This window comes from Spodoptera frugiperda, chromosome 12 (assembly GCF_023101765.2).
Source record: "Spodoptera frugiperda isolate SF20-4 chromosome 12, AGI-APGP_CSIRO_Sfru_2.0, whole genome shotgun sequence".
NCBI classification, from domain to species: Eukaryota; Metazoa; Arthropoda; class Insecta; order Lepidoptera; family Noctuidae; genus Spodoptera; species Spodoptera frugiperda.
The window spans coordinates 7,650,197-7,670,677 of record NC_064223.1 but is presented as its reverse complement, the minus strand read 5'-3'; the positions used below and the strand labels follow the sequence as shown (position 1 = coordinate 7,670,677).

The 20,481-nt window shown below is 35.6% G+C and overlaps 1 protein-coding gene across 3 annotated transcripts in view; it reads right to left on the bottom strand.

Moving 5' to 3' along the window:
* Positions 1-319: 319 nt before the first annotated feature.
* The window catches only part of LOC118262386 (aquaporin AQPAe.a), a 30,726-nt gene continuing 10,564 nt past the window's right edge, over positions 320-20,481 (bottom strand). The window contains exons 1-7 of one of the 3 annotated variants that reach the window (XM_035573679.2): positions 16,227-16,349; positions 9,322-9,413; positions 7,080-7,204; positions 6,595-6,864; positions 2,087-2,251; positions 1,839-1,961; positions 320-1,463 (exon numbers count right to left, since the gene is read on the bottom strand). In XM_035573679.2, coding sequence (XP_035429572.1) covers positions 1,425-1,463; positions 1,839-1,961; positions 2,087-2,251; positions 6,595-6,864; positions 7,080-7,204; positions 9,322-9,409 — 810 coding nt within the window. In that variant the 5' untranslated portion in view covers positions 9,410-9,413; positions 16,227-16,349 and the 3' untranslated portion in view covers positions 320-1,424. Of the gene's footprint in view, positions 1,464-1,838; positions 1,962-2,086; positions 2,252-6,594; positions 6,865-7,079; positions 7,205-9,321; positions 9,414-16,226; positions 16,350-20,481 lie in introns of those variants that run through there. The other 2 variants (XM_035573678.2, XM_035573676.2) reach the window with 2 other exon arrangements.

Here is a 20,481-nt window from a genome sequence, read left to right as displayed (position 1 = left end):
CATTTCGAGTATTAGGTAGTTACCTAGTTCAATTTTACCAAAGGAATTTCTAGGCGTTGCACCATAAGGGTGCTGGAGTAGGTCTAAGTAATTAGAGGAGTGGGTGCCCCTTATCGGTGCTGAAAGTGGCCACCGGGTTGGTTTTAGTGAGTACCACACTCCTTAGTCTTTTTCCCCAAAAAGCCGGAGCCCAGGCCAGGCCCAGGAGCCTTTTGAAGGTTTACTCCCGTCATAAAAATGGTAAGATCTTAAAACTGGTTTTAACTGTAGCTTAAGTATGATATAGTATGTAGGTACCAGAAACAAATAAAACACAAAATTAAAATAATATCATATTTATTTACCATAATAAATTATCAAGACAAAACGTTTACATTCATATTTATATGTATAAGGTACTTACGTATCTATTAAATTGACATTCGCACAAATCAGTTATAAAATAATTTCATTCATTTTGTTTATTCTCAAGTTGGTATAACTTTGAACACTTCGGTTTGAAACTCGCTAGGTTCTATGTACTACTTAGGTAATAGCTTACACATAAAGCGACTTACATAGGTAGGTACCACACTTATGTACGGACTTGTTCTGTTAAAGGTAGAATTTGTATCATATAAAAAGGTAAATGTTGCTTTATGGGTACAATACTTTTTGTGAAGATTAATTAAAGTGTAAAATATTAAAGTGTTATGAATCCTCATTCAATTTATGACGTATACATGCGAATGTAAGTCGATTTGAAGTAAACAAAATCCTTTAAAGTAATTTATAGGTACTTAAATATTTAAACTACACTAGTAAGGGAGCCACACAGTGAGATTTTTGGAAAGTCATATTCTTGGCTCCCTTGTCATCTACGAGTAAAATTTAGAAAGATTGATCAAATATCAAATAGTATAAAACCTCAATTATTTCATTATAATTTATCGTCAAACACATTTAAAACATTTTACGTTAAACTTAACATTAAAGTATGGGGCGGATATCAAAATTGTTCGAATACTTAACACGAAGTAAGCTTGTACGAGTAGTTCTGCATAAATACGATGTAAAGATATTTACAATGTACAAACATGTGTAATGTGTGGCCACAAACTGGTCGGTTGGCTCCTTACCAAGAAGTCTCTACACTAGTTCACTCCACAATGTACTCAGTAGAGCAATGAGAATGACTCCGAGACTTGATATCGTTTGACACGCGATAAGATTCCAAATATCAGATTTCTTGAGTGTGGTCGGTTCGTGTGGATAGCGTCCTTCGTCCGGGTACTACAGTTCGTCAGCTATTGTAGGTACACTTAAAGCTGTTGTTTGTTTTGTATAAATAGGTGGTGGTGGAGTGCGGGCCGGGCCCCGGGCGCGGGGCCGCCGAGGGGCCGCGGCGCGGGGCCCGCGGGGCTCGCCGGCCGGCGCGGGCGCTCTCAAGCCATGTCTTCGCCTTTACCGTCCAGCCTCTTCAGCTAAACAAAAACACACTACATTAGCTTCGATCTGACAAGAAACTTGTGATATCGACACATACATACATACCTAGATAAAACCGCCCTGTTGAAGTGGGCAGATGGGAATAAGAAGGCACACAAATCATTAAGGTACATCACACATCGGTCAGTGATGGAATACTGTGACTGGTCTGTTCAGTTTGAATTGATGGGATGTGGATGATCATGAGCACACTTGGCTACTTACACTTTGTTCTACTGTCCAAGCTGTTGGCGCTAGGCGTCCAGTGCGCTTGTAACGAGCAATGTTATCAGTTAACTTGGGAAAAATAGCCAGATGGAAGATTTTTATTTATGTACTTATTAACTATTTTCTAGTAAAGTTGAGCTTACCTCCTTCTCGTCTCCGGCGACGGAGCGGTAGCGCGGGGGCGTGCTTACAGCGGGGGCTGAGAATCCGTGCACGTACAGCAGGGCAGCCGCTATACCACCAGCGATAGGGCCAGCCCAGTATACCTGTAAACAATTAGCACATTACAAACTTTTCTGTATTTTCCAGAAACTATATGTCCTATGTAGGTCTTGAAAACTTTTTCCATTGATTTAACATCTGGACGGAATATTAACGAAAGTATCCTTACCCAATGGTCAGTCCACACGTTGGCGACAAGCGCTGAGCCGAAGGAGCGAGCAGGGTTCATGGCAGAGCCGGTGTAGTCGATGGCGAGCAAGTGGCCTAGCGTCACCGTCAGGCCAATGGCCAGGGGAGCAGTAGCCTTGCTGTCAGGCTTGTTAGGGTCACATACCTGGGAAAATAATGTATTGTTAGTAAAGATCTCTGTTAAATATAACTCAGAAATCGTTTTCAAAATTGTGTTGTAGAGCTAACCAAGAATTTTAGTATTTCCACTCGGCAATAGATGGCGCTGCTAGAACGTGACTACTTTTTTTACAAAATCACTTATGATTGCCACGATTGGCCAGCTGGTAGCAAAGCGTCATCGTTTCTAGTAAATCTTCGAAAATGCATCATTAGCTAGGAAGATTATTTTTATCTTTTTATTTGGATCTTTTTGGATATTTTTGTTAAGAAAAATAAACATTTCGTTGTAATCTCGTGAAGAGTGGTGCTCTGTATTTGCACATTGTTAATGCTGTATGTTGTAAAATGTTAGCATTTTTTATAGTAACCAATAACGGAGTATGCCTAGTTAAATTAATTAACTACAATCGTTCGTCAGTGGTATAAGAATCAAGATAATCAAATTAAAATAGTGATATCCGACACTAAAGCCATGGGGTTTATTGCTAGGCCATAAATAAATAACTGTAAATAACTGCCCAAAAACTAGAAATCAATCAAGAGGCGGCGGAGCGTATAATAAGACATTAGTTTTGTTTTGTTTCACCGACAGCGCTGTGTTGTGGTCGAGTTGCATCGTCTACTTAATTACTTATAGTAACGGTGTTCCTTGTCTACTAATAATATAGGAGTGCACGTAGGTAATTATATTTTCATAATATCATGTTTTGTACCGTCACTCATTCTCATATTTAATTGCCTTTTCAATGAGATAGTGAATTTGATGTTTTTTCGTATGTATAGTTGGCGCCACTGAGACGTGTAGTAATAAGCGGAATAAATCAGTGTTTCTTGTATTTATTACTTTAGGAAAGAATAACTCTACTTAGTTACAATTACAATTCAATATTTTTTCTCAAAACATTCTAGCCGCAATTCGCTGCAGGCACGTAGTACGGATATCGCAAATCATTCAATACTTTACTGTAATAATATGTAGGTAATGTAAACAGAGACACTGTGATGTGAACCACATATTAATGTCACATATAAATTCAATGTTTTGCGATGCGAATGCGATCTCCATCGCAGAGAATTGGCTAAATCTTAGTGGTATGTATTACCATATACATAAGTCTTTGCATTATTGTATGCTACTTATAGATATTAAAAGGGAGGAATAATAGTTCCGATAAATTTTTCTTCTTTTTTACTTATTTTAGGCGGGATATCAAGATAGATAATATGATCAGCATATTTTTTGAGTTGCGTAGTCATATATAATTTAAACAAAGCATGTAGGCAGTAGAGTACAAACTACAAAGTTAAAATAGTTAATCTAATAGAATAATCTCCCGTGTCCTATTTCAAACTAAAATAGCTGTTATCAATAAAACTATGGTGCGTTGGTGGAGCGACGGAGCTTGTAACCACATTAGGGAGGAAGTACCCGAGTATAACGTAGGCAGTGACAAATTGCCGACTCATCTCTAAGAAACCAGATTTTTCGAATGACCTCCTCGCCGGGATCAGACACAATTGTCTGTGGACGTGGCCACGCTTTCTTTTTTATCATCTGCATTATGCATTCTTACATTTGTAGGTATCTTGGTACTTTGATACATCAATGAAATAAAAGCGTGTCCTATACAGCTACGTTATAATATTGATTATGTTAATCTGTAGTAGATTGTTGCCTACTATTTCTCGAATAAAATACTGAGTTCCGTCACGCAACGTTACCTCGCGTTTTGTCTGCGTTTTTTTAGGAATCTCCACGCAAATCTCGCGAAATTTATTTTGTTTGTAATTATAGTGTTTGATACGAGTATAAATAAGAAGGCGTTTCATTTGGTTCGCTGTAATTAAGTGAGATCGAGATTTTTTGTGTATTAATAAGATGATGATATTAATGGGTTTTTTAAATTATATTAAATAGTGGTCACAGAAATGATTTGATGTTTATTAAGTTGTTCTAGCGAATTCCATCTCTTTTATGGATATTTTTCAATTTCTATTTATTTTATGTGGTGTACTTACATAAACTTAATCAAATATTATCAGTACGTGTTCAAGCTTTCGTTGTTTAAATATCTAACATTTGTTTTAAGTATTTTCTGAAATATACGGAACCGGTCGTCTGTAAATACGTGCAAAACGTTATAACCCGATCTATTTCATTTACCGATTCATTTTTTACTCAATACCGTTTGTCGTGATGGATTGTATTTGTATTATTTGTAGGTAGGTACAAACACAGGTACGTTATGTAATTTTTCAAAAGCTGAAATGAGAATGATTGTCAATCATTCGAGGCCCGGCCCAATGTCATATCGGTATTAACCACACGTAATTATACCACAAAGAGGCGTCGGTAAGGACACTAGTTATTTTCTGTAGTGACATTGAATTATTACAATCCTGCCTCAACCAGATCACGATTGCATTAATATTTAAATATTATGTGTAAGGTAATATATTACATCCTTTCCTGGCGAGATGTTGTAAGCCTGTGACTCAGTGTGTTTACGTCGGTAAATAAGTAGGTAGACACCAAAATGATTCTAGTCCTTTCTGTCTTGGAATTGTACACAACTACCTAAGTACATTTTAATAATTTGGTTGCTTATAGGTAGTACTTAGGTTCCATAAAGAATACATAGGTAAGGTTTTTTTGTAGATTCCGGTACTTCTTGTCAATAGTTAAGTCCAAAATAATTTTATTTGGATATGTAAGTATTGGTTCATGATGATTAATGACCCATCATTACTATAATAGTATTTATTCGACTGACTTTGGCTTTTTGAAGATAAAATAAACAGTTACAATAAGTTATTTTAGATATAGGTAGGTAATAATACCTATCTTACTCAGATATAAAAGATTCATAGATATGTTTCGTAGATGAAGCTTAAGTTGAAGGACCTTATAAAGCTATGTGTTATAAGTTGGGATTTTGTGACAAACAAAACAACACGCACAGCTCGTGACCGTTTACTGCGGGACTACGAGTCTCCTGTACATTACAAGGGTTTGTGATTTACAGGTTTATCATCGAGCCCTACTTTCTAGTCTCTCTCTAATGTACAGTATTCACTTCTGCCTACACCCGCGAAAAGAGAGGGCTTGGCAAAAATGTATTGTTTCCCCGACCGTCCCTGTCCCTACACGGCTAATACAAATTTTAATAAAAACGTAACACCATTATTATTCCGTGCAATTTATTTTGCTAGTTAAACGTTGTTTTTTCTATAGTCCGTTTATAGAAACTGTTTAAATATTTCATTACAAAAAGACAGATTGCCGCACGTTTCCGCTAATAACGTTGTGTCACGAAACGGCTGATGGTACCTCCGACTGTGAGATTTGTCATTAGCTGATTATTTTACGGTACAATCGCGTTTCAACTCATTAGCTAACATACAATACTTAGTACATTACTTAGCTGGAATTAAAAACATTTTGAATATAATTCCTAGTACCTACAGCCTTCGCACATCAGAGAATCATAACTCCCGACATACATATCGTCACGCATATCAAGATACATCAGAGAATCAAATGTTTTGAAAGCTGAAATGTAATCTTTACCTTAACAAGAATCGAAATTATAGTAAGTATATGTAATATGCTAAGCCTAACTCAACCTAACCTGCCAAGCCTAACAAACCTACCTATAAAAAGTAGTAAAAAATAATAAAAGCAACGCCGTACGCCCAAACAAGTTAAGCTTTTTGTAGTGAGTAGTTATATTCTATTATGAATGAAAAATAAACAATTTGGAATTTATTTCTTATTCTCCTTTGACGTTGGCGTGACTGACAAAACCTGATTACGTCTATCAAAACTGGAATTAATTTCTGAATGACAAAAGTTCGTATATTTTTAGGAGTTAGCTAATACTGCAATTTTATTAATGTTTGTTTTATTTTAATCTTTATATTGAGTTCCTAATGTTAGTTATTATGCACGTTAAGATTTATTACTTTTGTATTATTTAATGCTCTGAAATTCTTAGAAGTTTATTTCATCTTCCGTATTCTATCTACGGAAAAACCCTTCCTCGCCTTACAAATTATTAAATTACAATCTAGATACGTATTACAATTTACTCTGAATTTCATGACTCACACAATATATCTATTCCGAAAAACCCCATTGGCAATGTGCCACTTTTTTGTGGTTAAAAAAAGACAGCTGGCTAATTCATGTGTGTTTTTTCCACTATGACTTAATAACTTGATATGGACAATCTTTGGTTGGCTAATTACTCGTAGGAACTAGATAAAGTAAGATGGCATTGCATTTATAACTTTCTTTTTGTAGTATGCATGTTAGAAACTCACCCCACACACGACGAAGATGAGCACGAATCCGAGGAAGAATTCGATTCCGAAACCTTGCAGGGCAGTGACGTCAGCGCCGAGGCCGGTGGTCCCGAGGGTTCCAGCCGCTCGGTCGGGAGTAAGGGCTTTCAGTAGACCAGAGCCAGCGGCCGCGCCTGCGCACTGCGCTATGATGTACAGAATGGCACGCGCAATCTTCACACGACCCGTTGATGCCAGACCTAGGGTTACGGCAGGGTTGATGTGGCCACCTGAGATGTGTCCTATGGCCTGTTGAAAATTTAAAAGTTAAATTAAGTGCTACTTGCATTTAATGTAAATGCTGTATTTTAAGTAGGTTGCTGAAGGCAGCTTAAGTTACATGTAGAGCTTTTAGTGAAATAGCAAAAAAAAGTTGAATAACATTAAGAATCGAACAGATAAAGAACAGAAAAGATGTAAAATGAAATAAAATATGTTTGTAAAGGTAAGGTTAAGGAACATACCGATACACTGGCGAACACCGCCAGACCGAAGGCGAGGGCGATGAGCACGATGTTGGGAGGAGCACTGGAGCCCTGAATGATGTTGATACAAGCGCCGCAACCGAACAGGTTCAGCAACAGATTACCTGGACAAAAACAATTTTCACTTAAACGGAAATCTTCGCATTTACTTAAATTGTACTTCATTACTAATCTCCATCACCTGATCTCTCGCCGGTTGTGGCAGTTTGCCATCCCATTGGGTTCAGAAAATTTGGTAACTGAGAGTGGACCTGTCTTGTGTTTATGCTCTCACTTGTGCACTGTAATATATCGTGCGTAGTCAGCTACCTAATTAAACTTGGCATTATGATCGAAATCGAATCGGGAGATATTATTTTTTAGTAATTACTCCTCACTGAATAAAGAATTCCAAAGAAGTAAATAAAACTATTCTAAAGTTTACCTTTAGAATTTTAGTTACGCAGTTTGACTTTTTGTCTAGGTGGCGCTAGCTAAGCGTTAAGTCCTATTTTCTCTAACACTACAATGGATTCGCGGGTTGGATTTGCTACTGAAAGCACGTATATATTGAGTGACTTACAATTAATTTTAAAAAATTAAATTCACCACAAAATTAATAGTTATTATTTTAATAAATATTAAACAATACTTTTCAGCCATAAATTCAGAAATTGTTAAGTAACCATACCATTTTATGTGATATGGAGGACAGTAATTAATAATTCAATGGGATATCAAAGGGTTTTCATTAAAGGTGTGGATAGAGGCACTCCATTCTTACATTAGATATGTACCAATGAATCCTCGTATATGTCTGTACTGTAGTTAGTTTGTACATATACTTCCTTTACCACATATTTCATGCGAAGGGCGGCTATCGCATGCTAAGATTGACATTTGTATGAAGACGCCAACGTTACGTCGTCGTAAAATGAGATGACGCAAAGATAAGATGGTATTTTTCTTTGCATTTTTCCTTACGTATTCAGACATTTAGGAATTCTAACACCATAAAGGTTTTATGCAAAATACTTAAAGCTTTTTGTACCAATTATTTTTGAACTGATTCTCCTTATAGTATATTTGTAAAACATTGTATTTTTTTACATTTAGCTGGTGGTCCTTATAAACTTATACAAGACACAGAATTAAACAAGGGCAAAAGTGTGTCAATAATATTACAGAGAGAGAGTATAGAGTCAGCACCAGAGTCCCATGCGATAAGCTATTACCGCAAATCAGTCTTTAATTATTAACAACTTCATCTAAATGTTTAGGTTTGTTGGACATCACGTTAGATTATAAGTCATACCCTGTACCTTTTTATTAAATAAATAATTATAAAATAATCTAATAACAACAAGGAAACCGAGATTGCGTATACCCAGGCCAGAAAATGTTTGATCGTGAGATAAGTATAAAGTTATAGTAAGGCAATTACCTGCGATTATTGATAATAATCTACAATACATGCACTCCAGAATGCTGTACCTACTGGTTAGTTAGTGCTGTTGTAATAGTGGATAATTAAACGGTAGATATTTAATTGTATGGTGGTAAACGCATCTCTACAGTATGAGAATTGTACGTTCTATGGTTGGGTTGAGTAAAAATAATGGCGATTTTGTATGATAATGGTAGTATTTTCGTCTAAACTTCCTGCTTTTGGGTACCTTTTATAAATTGATATGCAACGATGTAAAGTTTAACTACAATAATTTAATTTAGAAGAACGAAATCAAATTATATAACATTCTCAAGATTATAGGTTATTTAAACTTAAACTTGATTTAGCGATGCCCAAAAGCAGTTTTTTTCAATAATATACTGTTCAATATGTGTGATATACATATGTAATTTATGATATATCTTGGTATGGCATGTAACCTTGCCGAGTGTCCACTGATGTCACCTATTAGGGCTGTTAGATGACTCCGTTTAAGGTATCTCCGTCAACACAATGTGGAATTTTATCATACCTAGTAAGGTGAATTTTTCATAGAAAAACTGTGACCACGTCTGTGGTTAGCCTATTATGTTGACGCGTCTGTAATAATGTCATCTAATGATATTTTTTTCTTAATGATCTGCGGAATAGGATAAGGTATACGACAGCAAATTGAACTTTACAACTTATACAATAGAGCGCAAAATGTTATTTTGTACAGACTAATCAAAAGACTCCGATGGAAGGTTGTTAAGACGAAGTTTGATTAAAATAGTATCTTTTTTGACTTACCGATAAACTCCGCCAGCAATGCCTTGCTGATGCCGGCCGCTCCCCCAGTCAGCTCATCGAGACCAAGCTTTGCTCCTAGTTCACCCATGGTTCTGTAAACAAAAGAAAATCACATAAGTCACACAGGCTTCAAACATGAGAAGTTTCACATTATTATATTATTGAGAGAGGAACCTACTAACCAACTTCACTTTATACTAGTTAATTATACTAAATGTTTATCTCGTTTTGCGGTGCGTCCTGCTTTCGTTCAATGTTCAGCGTATTTTAGTTTGGATGCACTCGCGTATATATCCCGAAAGCAACTAAAGTTCTTTAACAAAATATATTACAATTACTTTAGTGAAATGACACCTATTAATAAATGTGAGTTTAATTAAGTACCTGCAAACTATATGCTTATCTAATAAATAACCTAATTAGGTAAGTAATTACAATGACGACAATTTGATGCGTGTCCAACTATGGCGTGTACAAACATTTGCAGGTCTAATTTATTTTAAAACCTAATCCGCTGGGCGAGGTTACATTAATGGAAAACATAATTAAGTATTCTGCTTTCAAAAGATTTATTTAGCTTACCTAATACGCTAGTAGTAAAATTACGGTATTACGTAAATAAAAGCCCACGGTAAAATTACAGCTTTTTTCCAAAGGTTCCGTCATACATCGCTTGCTTGCTGAATCTGATAACATTTACACTTCGGTGATTAACATTTTTCACTATGTCGGTTCTAGGGTGCCGAAACAATAGACCTGGTGGACCGACGGTTCCCTAATAACTTATAGTCAGGTACTGTGGCAATGGGTGATATGATGACCGGACATAAATTATACTAATTAACTATGGGGTGACCGATTCACGTTCCTGTGCTGTGACTCTACTGAATAGAACAATTCACAGGAAATTGGGAAAGCGGATACCAGATAAAGGTCGAACTAATTTTGTGAGAGAACTTCGGAGAATAGTGTTAATTGTTATGATTTACAGCATTTTGTCGTAGTTACTTCCGGATTTAAAACACTCCTTTTTCGAATCACAGACGATCGAACGCGATAGACAAATGCAGTGACAAAATACGTACATCCATGTGTGAAGTAAGTATTTTGATTCACTAGGTTTTTGCAGCAAACCATTGGATTTCTATCGTCTTAGATTTTCAGTAGCTTTATAAACATTCAGCGTAATACGTGTATTGCATACGTAAAGACCTTGGCAGTAAAATCCATAATTCCTTCGGGTGTGTGCAAGCAAACGCAAGGCCCATGCCGTTTACCGTGACCGCACCACTGAGTAATTATTTGCCATAAAAGCCTGATGTCAGCTCTTAAAGGGCGCAACACTACGTACCTATAGGCATTACATAGCATATCGTTTGTGCATGGTATAGCCTCCAGCCGTTTCTTGGAAATTAAGTCATTTTATTGCAATATGAATATTACGACTGCGTCACTTCCTAGTTGTATTTATTAATACTTATAGTATTATTTGTTACCGTACTAAATCCATTTACTACTTCACAAATAAAGATTACATCATTAGTCTAAGATTAGAGCTTATTATAGTTTACTCTTTGTTTTACATTTGTTCGTTCTACTGCTTAGTTTTTGCCTTTGAACGATCATTTTGAATTTTTGATGGTCAGAATGAACAAAATAGCGGGAACTATAACATAAATATAGTTACTTATAAGCCTGTAGCTGTCTGTACACGTGACATTTTCCTGAAACTTTTTTTATAATATTTCTGATGTCCAGTGATTAAGTTAGTCCAAAGATATTTTATGTACATGTTAGTAAGTAAACGTATCATGCGTTTATGTACTCATGAAATAAGTAGGTAGCCGGTATTTGCACCAGATTTAGATTTATCTATCGTGAATGTGTTAATATTTTATGATAACAGTGAGTCGCTGCGTCTCTTGTTCGAGTGTGTGACTACCTAATAACACGTTGTTAGGCTTATTTATTTGTACAACTCTGATAATGACATTGTTGAATATGAATTTAAGCGTTTCGTAGGTGTCGAAATGATTTTCCTTTTAAAAATGTTCCTATATACTTTTCAAACAAGAAATCAGAATCCAAGTGCAATCTTTAGATCATAAATTGGCAGCTTTTGTAGGTAGGATATGATAATAAAGTCAAGCTACTGAATGACTGTGACCTAAAAACACTTACTGTTACAAATACAAATCAATATTTAAACCATTTACCTCGAGTTGGTTTTACGAGTTACATCGCGAATACCCGTATTGGTTGCCTTTTGCACAGATAGTGAAGTACAAAAGGTAGATACATAGTTTGTAAATATTCTTCTTTGTTGTCAATAAACTTAAAAGTATTCTACTGTTAAGTTAGTTTTATCAAAATGTTTATTCTTTTGTTTTTCCGTAGATGTTGTAGTAAAACGATTAGCCAGCAATTTAACCCTGTCCTGTTAATCATGAACGAATGCGTATTTAAATACAGTTTATGGAATAGAATACATATCCATATTGTAATTAGCGGAGATTGTGTTTACGCTAGGCTGGACCCACTGACGGCTGCGTGCAGGTGTTAATAATTATTTACCATAGCGTCACGCATTGATTACTATGCTAATATTTGTACCACCATTGTCAATGTTAATGTCGGTCCCGGGTGAGCACGGGAGGATACTCCTCTAATGCATTGTTCCTGTATATAACAGGAAGAGACACAATGAGGCTGCATTAGCCCCGTTTCACGGTGGCCAGTTATCCGAAAATGAGCAGCTCTCGGAAACAAGTGTGAACTGTCCTGGTTAGACCGGACGTGTCTATGAACCGTCTCTGTTGGGTAGTCACCTAAGTACCGTACCTGCAGTTAGCATCACTCTGTTAAGGTCTCCTTCACAAGTTTGTGCAAGGATGCGGAAGTGACAAGTTCGTCCATTGCCACCAAAGGACATTGGTTGGGTTTAAAAAGAATGTCGTTCTGGTCTCTGGATGCGTGCCAAGCATAATGAAGGGGTTGCCTCTGCTTACAAACTTTCAAATTACAATATACTTCGCAATTTTGGCAGCGAATTACAATATCCATTTCCGCTACGACTGAGTGCATAAAATGGTGACGGATTTATAAAACGTGGTTTGAATTTTGATTGCCAAATATTTGTTACTATGTGTGAAATAGATTATTATTAGGTATCTAATCGCTTCCGGACACAAATCTACTATCTATTTAGTTTGAATTTGATTTCCGGCTTTGCTATTTGGTAAGCTAGCGAGCGAGTTTTCGGTTACAACTGTTCTGATATCTACCCTGAATGTAAATAAAGTAGGGCACATCCCGTAAGTAGTCGGTACAATGTAGTAGCCTTGTAAACGGTAATGCCACACTGATATCAACCTATCTAATCAACAGATGATTAACCATTGTCGATGGTCAAAATATCCACCCACTAATGGTATACTGGAAGATATCATTACAATAGTCTGCAAACAACAGAACTGGTAGTTTGACGTCACGGAAAATTGATTTGAGGCTAGGCATGTAAATGAAAATTTATGTATTTTCTATCACTTACAGTTGTAGGTAATGTTAATGGAAGACTGGATAAGTGCGATCAGCCTTGAATGTTCCAGAAGCAAGAATTGTCATTATGATGGGTATCAGATATATGTTGTGGTAAAACACTGTGATTATAACGACACGGCATGTCAGTATATTGTATGGACGCGGCCACGAAGACATTAGTTATTCAGGTTCAAGGCAACCATTACTAAACGTAACTTTCTGCAGCTTTACAATTAATTTCCGTTGAAACGATATAACAAATGGCAACCTTCCTTTGTCACGAAACTGTTGGGTAAACATCGACGAACGTTATTTAGATATAAAAGAAGTTTTACGGTTATAACGAATGCAAGGATTCTTTCAAATGGAAATGTTTCCTCGGGAAAATATACTTAAATTGTTTGTTACTGAAGCTTGTAGCGGTGACTCAATGCGAAATCATGTTTTAAGCTTTTCATTACCATAACAACATGCCTCTTAATTCTCAAAAGGAGCTATTATTATTATGTACCAATGCTTACACACACTTTTCGTCAATGTTTATTTATTAATATCATTTATAAGTAGGCATACGTTCATTTAAACACGTTATTTGTAGAAAAATACTATTGTTCGATATCGATATCTCTATGTACCTGTGTACTCGAGAGTATTTAATTTCTTTTAGATTATTTTCCTCCTATCAGTGATAAGTGGCTGACTACTGAAAGCCTGGTGGAAACTGAATGGGGTCACGGTGAGCGAGTTCAATGTGACACTATTATTTTAAGATAACACGTGTATATGTATGTCACTGTTCATTTACACACGACTGGGTATTGTGCTACGTGAATTTCATTAATCTCAGAACTTTAAGTTCTAAATAGAGTAAAAACGTTATACTATAAAGTAAAATATCTACAAGTGGTATGTTACCTTAGAGTAGGTAAAGATACGCTAATGGCGGAATACTGGAGACTAAGGAATGTTTTAAACTTGTTGACGAATGTTACCTCTGCAAAATGAGATGATTTCGAAAAGAAAATAGAAGAATGAAAAAGAATAGATTTAATAAATACATCATGCAAAATCAACGGAAGAAATACTTATAAAATTATAAAAATGGCATAAATAAAAATATTACAATGCATGCTTGAATAAGGATACTTATATTTAATGTTAATTGAAATTGAATTGGGAAAACCTTATTACGTGGAATTTATACCTCCGCTAATCTACTTTACTGTTGAGGAAATCAAATTCGTAATCGAATAAATAAAGTTGAGGAAAATCTGATTCATAATAAGTTGTAAAATTTGTAGAGGTGTGGTCTATAAATATCAGATATTAAATGCTTTATTAATTAGATTTACGACTATATATAGTCGTTTTATCAAACAGTTAATCCACATGAACATTATCGTTATCTCAAAGTTAATTGTTTCAAGAACCTTTACCTATATAATAAATTGTAAACGATAAGTACCTATACGATAAATGAACATCGTTTTAGTAACTAATATACTTATCATAATTTCCCTATAAATTGTGTAATAGGGCTTTTTAACTACTTTCAGGGAAAACTGTAGTCAAGGCCCTAGTCAAAGGCTAATATTGTACTATTAATACTATACTTATGTTAATCATTTCATTTTGATTTTATATTGTTTGTCTATTATTCAAGTATTCATTGCGTTTGCCAAAGACTAGATACTAGTCGGTACTTAGCTAGTGTTAATGAAATATGAGCATACGTAAACAGAAAACATCTATGCATTACAGTGAATAAATAATTACTTTGGATCGCTGATGCCTTCCAGCTTGCATCATAGTGAAGTATCAAGCTGGCTAATTAGTAATAGCTCATTGTAATTTCGCTCAGCTTCGTATTATAACGATGTTTAGTTAGTAAGGCCGCATAATCAATGTCTACGCATTCATATCGTGTACAGAATTCGATTTGCCTTTAAACATTTCATTGACATTCCTGCTACGATTTCTTAAGAATGGGCATACCTTGCGTGTTACGTACTTCGTTGGGGCTTTACAAAATAGATATTTTAACATAATAGCCATTATCTATACATATTAGTATCTATGGATAATATGCTACGAAGGTGGGCTTTTGAGGACGACGTTAGATACTACTCTACGTGGATGTGGCTACGTTTTATGTGGAACTATGAACAACGGAGATTTAGGACGGAGGTATTACTTATGATATAAGTACTACTACTTATAGACCTACTTTTAGATCTATTGTACATTAGACTGAAACAAAACTGGGAAACTATTAATTAATGTGTGTGTGTGTGTGTGTGTGTGTGTGTGTGTGTGTGTGTTTACAAAATAGATGTGTGTGTGTGTGTGGGCTTTTGAGGACGACGTTAGATGTGTGTGTGTGTGTGTGTGTTTGTGATAGGTTATGAGACTCGATAGTGATGATATAGACTACATTTTTTCCTTTAAACACGAGGGCAACAACTAGTTAGTATTATTATAAACAAAATTCTTATTTTTATTCATTAAACAAGGCACTTCAAAAGCTCTACCACAGGATATCTTCACACACAATCAAATGCTCTCATGCAGTTGGTAGTGAAACGTGAGAGGATCCTGATTCCTAATGTCGGCTACTCGAGCGCATATCACGCGGTCACCATCCAGATGGATATCATAACTGGTTTTTGACAACCACGGTTAAATAACCACGCATAGGCGTTAAATATACTCCTTGCTCCTTATAACAAGGTTCATTGACCTGCGATGCACTGTTCAAATTTTTTAAATATGTAGTTAGGTAGGTATGTGTCCGACTGTCCACAAAAAATACTAGGTTTTACCTGCTTCTTATGCATTGATCCGCTATGTTAAAGTTTGATACATACAAATTACGAAATGAACTGTCTATTCCTTTTTTATCGAGGACCTGTTTTTTAATTGCTTGCGAAGTTACTAGATTGTTTTTTCCGGTCATTTATTTATGTAAATTTTGTTCAGTTAGACAATCTCTATTTACGTATAAAGCTTTTGATCTTCAAGATTTATTTGTGTTTCAGTTCTAAAAAAATTGCCGATGTTAAAGCGCTAACAAAGACGTTTCTAGGATAAATATGAATTGTAAGATGTTTGTTTAACAGCCCATAATATCCATTAGTAAAGGTTTGTAACACAAATAGAAATAAAGCCGTTAAGCCGTTAAAACTACCTAAGAATTTTCACTTAAAATCACATTCACAGTATGCGACAAAACAAATGTTCCGCCAACAAATGCACTAGTAATTCACAAGTTTACGATTGGTGTTGAAACGACACTGACCCCGCGACAAACAGGCTTGCCAACTCTATTACTATTAAAATTATTTGTTTGTTTGCATAATACTTACTCACCACGCACTAATATAAACACTAACTAATAAACTAATTCCAAACTATTGTCCCGAGTCACACAATGAAACTTAAATGAACGGTTGTAGATATAATAATGACATATTTATTTGACAAAATCATTTTATACAGAAATATTGATTAGCGTAATGAAGATATCATATCAATTTGATAAAAAACTTAGTATTTATTTACTACTTCTGAAAAAACGTACTCATTTCTAAAAATATTTGATTATGTAAACTAAGTAATCCGATATTGAGATGATCTTGGCATTATCTCGTAACAACTTGCCTTTCAGAAAGATTTAAGAGATAAATACACGTCACAGCTTTGTCTACACTATCATATTAAAACGTTATCGTAACGGAATTTGTTTGTAGAAAAGTTATTTTTAATCCTTTTGGCGCAGCGCCGTCATGTCACAAATTATCACCTTTGTTGGAAGTTAATGGTTCATTGTAATTTTCGCCAGTGATAAAATATAATCGCGGCATTAGCAATAATAATATATCATGGTCAAAGTAACGCCATTGTAAATTAATGCCCCATACCATTACGTCATTTTGGATTCTTAATTGGCCCGAATTTCTTATTAACATTTTTTCTCCCTTACACTTTATATTACCTTGGGTTTTATTAAAGCACTAATGATTAGCGACGGTTTACACGAGGGTCGACGCAAGGTATTCAATGTCACATTGACACAATGACAATTTCGTCCCAGAGGATGAAATGTAGCCAACATTTGCTTCGAGCAGCCTTCGAGTATCCATAAAAGTCTTCGTCAGAGACACAGCGGCCTTTACCCGCATGCAATCATTACTAGATCCACTTAATTATTCAAAACATGGTTGTATTATAATGAGAAAAACCCGCGTTAATGATAAAAAGATTCCTGTGACTTGTGACACACACCGGACACAAAACATTACAACAAAGGAAATAATCGTATTTTTAAATGATTAACAAGAAAAGGCACGCGATAATTATTGAGTATGGAAAATATATAAGCTATCTGCATAGTCGTTTGCATGAATCATTTACATGATAAATGATTAAACTACGAAGTCATACGACCGTGGATTGTAAGATCATCAGTCAGATCGGCCGAGGATCTTAGTATTTCTATTTCTCGGAATATGGAAACAAGCAGCATGGAAACTTTAGCAGGTTCATCTAGCAACAATCTGTTTGTATTGTTTCGGAGAAAAAGCTTCAACGATCTTGCTACTATTATAAGAGTGTAGTGACCAGTCTGTACAAATCTCAATCAGGGATCAAGTTAAGAACTTACATAAGGCACAACTACATGGATGTACTATCTGTGTTTTCTTACTCAGTAGTAGTTTGCAAACAGTTCCACTAAATAGCAAAATATTTAAAGTTAACAGGTCTAAATCTGTAGGTCTGTATGCCCATTAGTAGTAGCCCAGGATGTTAAATGTTAATCCATCTTCGCCTACGGGCACCACAATAATTCTCTTCCCTCAATTGTCAGTCACAAGTACAGCGTGGGTGACCGCAAAGTGGTTCAGGTCATGTTCTTTTTATATCCAGATCTAAATAGAAACAATGCTAGTTAACAAGGCTGACAAACTATAGCCATAACTCATAACCCACATTCAGCCGCAACAATTGTCTGATATATCTATTCTTAAACCAAATTTTCATGGTTATGAACTTGTCCCGTTAGTTTCTCTTTTTATTTGGTAATATTATTATGGGCCTGTTCTAAGCCCAGTGATCTTCTGAATGTGAGGTCAGCTTTTGCGTCATCGCTATTACAGATAACGTGGGGATTTTGAACGATCCTTTCTAAAAAAAATGGTCTCGTTTCATAGATTACTAATGTAGGAAATTTCAAAAATGGCCACTAGCAAAAACCCATTAATTTGCATAAACTGAATCATCGATTTCACCGACACGAATTAATTTAATGATTATTAACTTGGCTGTTATGATATGATTAATTAAAAGTACATTTCGAGTGACAAAGTAACACGCCCAGTTATCGAGTTTGAACGTAGTGTTGTAATGGAGACTAACGCCAAAAATGGCAATGAGGTAATCGTCGGCTTCCCTCGGGGGAAGCGCCGAGGCGCGCCTGTTTAACGTGACGGCCCGCTGACACCGCACACTGCTATTCTAATATTCTAAGAAGGTTGTAATATTTTATTGTTTCGCTATTGTAATATTTCACGAAGCCTCAGAAAGGTGTGGCTTTGCGTATCGTTCGGTCATTCGGTTTGATTATCTAAATGGTAGGTATCTGGGTACCTAATAGCTAATAATTAATATAGCTTTTGCGTTTCTACGTTAACTAACACAATTACTAATTGGCCTATTTTCGTGACATCCCTACCCACCCAATTAAGTGTTTTGCGTTACTAGAAACATAAAATAAACTTATCTATTTAAGTAGAAACGTTCACTTCATTCCTATTCGCAATGTAACTGTCACAAATAAATGAAATACTCGTAGAACATCTTTCATTTAGTTTCCTGGTTGTCATTTAAGGATCTAATAGAGTGACACTGGTTGGTACGAATCGGCACCCTTTTGCTACCTCGCTATTAATATACCCTATAAGTTACAGACATCGTGTCAATAAAATTGTGACTTCATAGATAAACTTATTCTACAATGCAATGGTTCATTTCTATTGAAATTAATGTTCACACAGATTAATATTCTTCGTTAGACCCGTTATTGGCAGGACGAAAAGGACTTTGCTTGCAATGTAATTTGATTCTTCATGCATCGCTTGCAACCTTGCTTGAAAGACACCTTCAGATGCCAATGTCCGCAGTAGCCATTCAATATGTACAATCATAGAGGTAGTCTGTAATTAATTAATTATAAGTTAACTGTCGCCCAGACGGCTGAGATGGCTGTTATAGTTAATTTCGATGTTGGATAAAAATACAGCAATTAATTGGTTACAGATGTTAAGATCGTTTCCATATTTCGATAATCTCGGGGCCAGAAGTGGGCGACCTTATTGTTTAAGCACTAAAGTTTAAGGGTACGTACTTAAACAAGGCCAGAGGGAAACAAAACATGAAATGAGTTGAATGAAATTATTTTACGTTGCAGACTCATGACCCGTAATACCATACCTACACCTACAATCAAGACGGACAGAATCTACTTAGAATAATAGACCCTCATTGTCTCATTTCCTCGATGTGTGGTCATAATATTTTGCGACCTACACAGGTTCGCATCCCTACATTGTTATGATCGATGATCACAGAGGGACTGACCCAGTAAAATTGCTCACATGATGTGTTTTCTACCACCTACGACTGTCAAACTACGGCCATTTTGTTGAAGTGCATGTCTTGTGTTTAGGTACTGCGTGGGTTTATTACGGTTCTGATGTAAAGTGATCATAACAACAGATTCTGTATAGTTTTTGGCTGGTGGAAGACATGTAGCAGTTTTGTGAAATGGTAAGAATGAACTTATCGGAACAGAAGCAGATGTTACCGATACGGACATTGAAGAGGAGAGAGGAAGGAGTATTATAGTTTCATTTTGTAAGATTTCTTCTCTTTTGCTGACCCTTTTGAGTTGGGGACTTAATGCTAACTTACACAATTATGGTAGGTACTAGGTTTAGTAAAACTTGGCTCGAATATGATTATGAATATGGCATTTATATCATTTATTACTTACAATTAGGTTATTCGAATAATCACGATACTATCAGTTTTATTATATCGACGTATTCCTAATAATTGTTCGTTGTATTGACGTAATTTTCTTTTTGATTTTAAGGATTTGATTTCTGTCTTTTATCAGATTATGTATTATTATTATTGATTGATTGTGTGTCGTGTGTCGTGCCCATGTGTCTGACATCTGAATATGTATTATGAGATTATAGCATGTGTGGGTGAACTGAGGGACCACACTGGGAATTCGCGAAATTAATGTTCTAGGATTTAGTAGTAGACCTAAAACAATTGTAGAACGAATCTGGGAATTTGTAAACAAATATATTAAAAACTACGACCCATAAAGTGTGGTCCCTCAGTTCTCAAAGACGATCAGCCAGATCTCGGAAAGTATCTTATAAAAGAAGGTTTTGTGAATACAGACATTTAGTAAATAATTTGTAAAGATATCTATTAAATAACAGACCACAAAGCATTAAAGATAAACAAAGTATAGCAACTGAACTGTGGTCCCTCAGTCCACATAACAAAGATAAATATTTTAGTGAATATTACTGAATAAAACCG